This window comes from Rutidosis leptorrhynchoides, chromosome 11 (assembly GCF_046630445.1).
Source record: "Rutidosis leptorrhynchoides isolate AG116_Rl617_1_P2 chromosome 11, CSIRO_AGI_Rlap_v1, whole genome shotgun sequence".
Classification (NCBI taxonomy): domain Eukaryota; kingdom Viridiplantae; phylum Streptophyta; class Magnoliopsida; order Asterales; family Asteraceae; genus Rutidosis; species Rutidosis leptorrhynchoides.
This window is the reverse complement of record NC_092343.1, coordinates 173,183,488-173,189,441: the sequence shown is the minus strand read 5'-3', so window position 1 is coordinate 173,189,441 and position 5,954 is coordinate 173,183,488. Positions and strand designations below refer to the sequence as shown.

Sequence of the window (5,954 nt, the reverse complement as noted above, 5' to 3'; positions counted from 1 at the left end):
TTACAATAGTTACAATTCATGTACTTCTGACAAATACTTGAGGGTGCCAGTGTGCCACTCACTGCCACTGTTCACCAGTCTATGGGTCATATTACTTGTAGGAAAAAACAAGCTTCTTTTTAACAATGAGAAGCCATTAATGTAGTTTGCTAGGTTGGTTTAGTTTGGTTTTGTTTCTCTTTTGTTGTGTTTCATTATCTCCGTGTTTTGTTTGCGTTTTGGTTGATTCCATCTTTTGATGAAAGTTCATTTGATTCTACTAATACATTTCATTTTCATTTTTTTAACAAAACAAAAAATAAAATAAAATAATATAAAAATTTAAAAAATTCATGTTACTAGATATACTCTAGGTAAAATTGACTATCACATACCCTTCTAACTACATATGCCTCTTAAAGGTTACTAAAATAAACTAGTATAAAGTTATAACGCAAAAGTAAAAAATTAAGAAAATTAAGCTAAACACTTTGTTGTACTTAATTAAAAACATAACTAATTACACCGTAAAGTAATCTAATGTACATCATTAAGTACTACACCCCTGCTAGGATCCAAGAAACTTAAGATTCAGACTTATAACATCAGTAATAGTAATTCAGTAGTTATTTTTTGTTAATACACATAATAAAATGCCATAATGAGTTTTGAACTTCCCATTGGCACCAGTACACTTACTACTAATCTAACCCTAAAACCTTTACAAGTAGTAAACACAAAACACAAACACAAATACCAAGTTTCCCCACCGTCACCCCCTCCCTCTTCATTGTCTCTCGGAGTAAAAACGCAAAGACACGACATGAAAACTAAAAACAGAACAACAAAACAAAACTATGCCGCCCAGATGATGATGTTATCATACCGACAGTTGAGTTGATAGACGATGAAAGTTCTGCACGACTGGAATAGGAAGTCCGTCATTGTTAGGGCGGTGGTGCATCTGTTTCTGTACTGCTTTTATTGCAGCTACCCTAGCGGCATTGGCGGCTCTATTGGCCCCTGCTACCGCCCTGTTTACTCTTTCGTCGACTTTGGCTACATCGTACGCTTTCTCAGCCGCTCTTCTTGCTTCCTGATTACATACAACAACAAAAAAATCCATCACTAATTATCACAAGTTACCTTAAGTCAAATTTAGTCAGTCAAAGTCGTATTTATTCGGTCAACGTAGGTCAAATACAGAGAAAGTCAAAGTAGGTCAACGGCCGACTAGCGTCCGACTTGGCCAATTAGTCCTTACAAGGTCCGACCAACTAGTACCCGACTATGTAGGTCACGTTTTATCTCAATAATGGGTAAAATCAAATAAATTAGCTAATAGGTAAATAAGTCAACGATTTAACAGCTGCTCAAATTGTACTTGGATGCACACAGCATCCCAGTTAGTACTCCGTACTATTTAACGATTGAGATTATTATTGTAAATACTTTCTTATAGCAACGGTAACTTTATTAATTATAAATAGACATATAAAACTGACCTACAACTAAACATAAAAGGGTTGCAAGTCAATCCAACTCAAGTAGGACCCCTTGAACCACACTAAAACTGACCTATAACAGTATTATCCAGACAGGTTTTGATCCGTTAATCAAATCGTCATACCCACCCATTTTGACACCTCTACTTTTTTTATTTCTATATATTTTGAAGTGTGAGTACTAAATAGATGCAATTCACATCAGAAATAGGAAATACCTGAATAGCATTAAGAACTTTAGAATGATAAACGGCAACGGGTGATACAGGATACATTGCACTCTGTGAACTTGGGACATCGAGCACCCCATTTTGCCAGTGTCCAGATTGAGTCTCTCCATTTCTAAAAGTGTACATTCCTAATCCCTGTCTTTTTCCTTCATGCCATGATCCTTCATATCTATGACCATTTGCAAAAGTATATACTCCAAAACCATGCATCTTATCTGCAAAATATTCACCCGCATACGTATCCCCATTCCTACAACATAAAAATATAAAAAACACCATTAATCGTTTATCATATATGCTTACACAATCAACATAACATTGAAGAAAATGTGTTCTTCAAATTACTATCATTACTTTATGACTAAATTTTGCAACTTTGGCACATTATGCACAAGTTCACAATTCAAGCAGACACCATACCAACAATCAAGTTGATGTAATCAAAATTACGTACTATACTATTTGTGCACAATGTTTAATGACTAACGCCTCTGTAAACAGTAACGTTCACAGGTTAATACACAGGGATATTTTAGTAATTTTGCAATTCTTTTTTTAAAATTTTATTTCTTTGATTTGGTTTTTGCCCAGTGATCCACCATAAGGTTTCATAGCTTTATTAATGAGCAGAGTAGAAGGCTTCACAACACTTTTTAAAAAAAAAAAGTATTCACTAAAATATACTTGCATAACATACAACATTTGGGAATACTTAGCACAATAGAACACAAATTATCATTCCAATTATCAATGTACATGAAAAAATGTACAATGTTACCACCAAATAACATTGTATGTAAATGTTATTAGCTACACTGTTTTTTTATCAAAAAACAAATAAGTGCCAGTGAGTGCATCAGATCATCAAATATCAAATATAACAATTATGTATCATTAAAAACAATCAAATCCAAAAACTGTGACAAAATTAGAACTTTACCTGAAATGGTAGTGACCAAGGCCATGTTTAACGCCCCACTTGAATTCACCCACATAACGACTACCATCTTCGCAAGTATGAATACCACATCCATGACTTTGACCGTTTGACCATTCACCCGCATAAACATCACCCGTATAAAACCTATACACACCAAACCCGTGTCTCAAACCATTACGATATTGTCCCCGATACCGACTTCCTCGGGCCCACGTTTCCATACCATATCCATCATATTTCCCATCAACCCAATCACCTTCATATCGTCCACTCATGTAATAATAATACACCCCGCAACCCGAACACTTACCCTTGTGAAATTCACCTTCGTACACATCACCATTGTTGTATGCTTGTACCCAACAACCCGAATTACCCCTTTTATCCCCTTTTTGTCTCGACCCAATTGACCAAAACACAGGTAAATGTGATCTTGACGAATGTGATGACGGATACAGCTTAAGTGGAAAAGATCTCGCAAGAAACAATCGAATCGAAGGCAATCTAGGTAAAGCAAGATTGAGCGAAAACAACAACGCAGTTGAAAACGCAAACGCCGATAAGAAATCGAGCAGGAACGAACGACTAGGGTGCGAAACCAAGAAGTAAAAAAAGGGTAAAGACAGTAACAAGATTAACCGAAGATGGGTCCGTAACCGGCGGATGTGTCGTAACCGATGAAGAAGATGAAAAACAGCAGCTTTCGTGTTACAAAACCGTTTAGAGTAATGTTGTTTCGACGAAAACGGATAGTTCTTAGAAAAATTCGACAAAATTGGTGACTTTGTAAATGGATTAGAAGATGAAGAAGTTGCTGTTGTTTGAGAAAACAGAGGTCTTTTATGAGGAGTAGATTTAGGTGTGGGTGCAGCAAACGGATCAAATTCAATATCATCAATTACAATATGATGTTGATGATTAGAATTAAAATTAGGGTTAGGGTTTGTTGTTACTCCAGTTGTACTAACAACCTCATCACTAAAGTTTTTAACTTTACTATTACTATTATCTTCCGGCGACGATAGAAGCAGCAACGAAGATGAAGATTCCGGCGACGGCGACGGTGACGGAGGACGAGGGGGTGATTGAAAAATTGGGAATTTATGAGGGGGGTAAATTGAAAATTGGGAAGAAAGAATAGTAGGATTAGGGTTGAAATCGGAAGAGACACCAGAGCTATCTTTTCCGATCTGAACTTCAGATTTCTTTTGATGCATTACATATACATATGATGATGATGATACGTATATTCATATACATACATACAAACGAAACCCTAAAACGAAGAGTGGAAAAAATCGTACCTTTTTATGATGTATTTTTTTTTCTTGAATTTTGAAGAGTTGGTGAGAATTATTCAATGATTTGATGATGATTTTGGGTTTCTTGGGAAGCAAGATTGAGATTGAAATGGGGTTTGTTTGTTTGGAAAAATTGGGGGAATTTGAAGATGGAAAATGAGAAGCAGAGCGAAGTGTGCGTTGAGTTTTTTGATTTTATATATATTTTTGTTTTTTTTTTGTTTTAAATAATTTAAATTTTATTGTTTTTTTATTTATTTATTTATTTAATTATTTACTTATTTTGCGGAGAGATCAACTTTTTTTGAAACCCAGAGGCGACCGGCCTCAGTAATACATAATCACCAATCCCTTTTTTTTATTCATCACTTTAAATTTAAATTGCAATTTAAATTAAATAATTTTTTTTTTTTTTTTTTGAAAAGTAAGCAATATATTAAAATTATGAAGAATATACAATAAGCAGCAAGGCAGCAGGCTAAATAACTTTACAAGCCTACCTAGCTGCACACGAACGAACAATTACAGTACACGAAACTAATAAATCCTTCTTTCTTCGTTGTAGATTCTCCCCAGCGTGTTGGGATTGGCTAATCTTCTACAGGCTCACACACGTAACTTACGTGTAACCCATGGATTCCATTTTCTCTATTGAGGGTTTGATTAATCGGGCTAGTTTATGTAATTTTGTAGGCGCTAGATCGTCACTGTTATCCTCTCTAGTCCGGCTTGTTTATTTCAAGTTCTTATTCCCTCTTTAGTTTCTATTGGAATTCGTTGGTTACTCGCAACCTTATAGTTTACTTGTAACTCCGTTACCTCAATGTATAGATTTGTATAGGGCCTTGTAACTCCTCCTTATTATTAATAATACATCATCTTGCTTTTCAAAAAAAAAAAAAAAACAGTACACGAAACTAAATATCGGAAACTATATACAAGTTGATATATGAATTAAATGTGAACCTTCTTATCCATATCTTATTTTATTTTAGTTTTTGTAATAATGTAATAATTATAATAAAAGGATATAATAATTTTTGTTGGTAAATAAATATGTATTTATTTTCCTTTCAATTATTAAAATGTAGCACGCAAAGGGATTGCAATAATAATATTTTTTGTGTTGGGTTGAGATAAACTTGTAGATTAATACAACCATTGACTAATGTTTTATTTATTATGTAATGATAGGGATAATGATGATAATGATAGGTGTGTTAATAATAAATTCGAGTCGAGTATCATATAATTATACGTCATACTAGTTTATTTAGTTACTCAACTTAAACTTGTATTAAACTCGAACAAATGGAAATGATAATTTGGAGGTTGAATTCGAACAATTTGTTAATGTTTTTGCTCCAGCTTGAAGTCGAATATTGTCGTGTCATTTGGACATTTTTCAAAAGTTACTTATGATCTTAAATTCTATAAGCTCTTTTAATAATTGAAATCAACTCAAATTCTAAACTTGGGATAAAGTGCTAGAGTATAGTGCTAGAGGATATATTTAAATTAGATTTGGAAGTATTTAGTGATTATAAATTTTAGTTTATATTCATATCTTTATCACTTTGATTTTAACTTTGATTTAGTTAGATAACTTGTTAACCATGAAGAAAATATTTAAACCATGAAGAGAATTTCGACAGTTTAAAATTTGAAGAGATCTTCGACAGTTTAAAATTTGAAGAGGTCGACTACAAAGAGATTATTAATCAAATGTAATCTAAGAAACACTAGAGTGGAGGGATCCCTCCGAACACCACCAAGTAGTTGGTGATCGGTGAATGACGATTTTATTTTGTTAACGCTTTGTTTTAAAACTTTCATCTCTGATATCATATTAAACTTTGAATAAGAATATGTTTTTGATTTCTAATAGAAAATAGAATGATTACAAGATACTCTAATTATAGGCTATGATAACTTGTGAAACATGTAATTTAAGTAGATATGAAAACTAAATCAAACTAATAAACATAAAACTTCCTCC

General features: G+C 33.4%; 1 protein-coding gene across 1 annotated transcript; it reads right to left on the bottom strand.

The window, feature by feature from the left end:
* Positions 1-472: 472 nt before the first annotated feature.
* Positions 473-4,105, bottom strand: LOC139876777 (uncharacterized). Its single transcript, XM_071864148.1, has 3 exons — positions 2,655-4,105; positions 1,703-1,964; positions 473-1,075 (listed from the first exon to the last, which is right to left on the bottom strand). Exons 1-3 carry the CDS (start codon positions 3,869-3,871, stop codon positions 860-862), a joined length of 1,695 nt encoding a protein of 564 aa, XP_071720249.1. The 5' UTR covers positions 3,872-4,105; the 3' UTR covers positions 473-859.
* Positions 4,106-5,954: the final 1,849 nt, after the last annotated feature.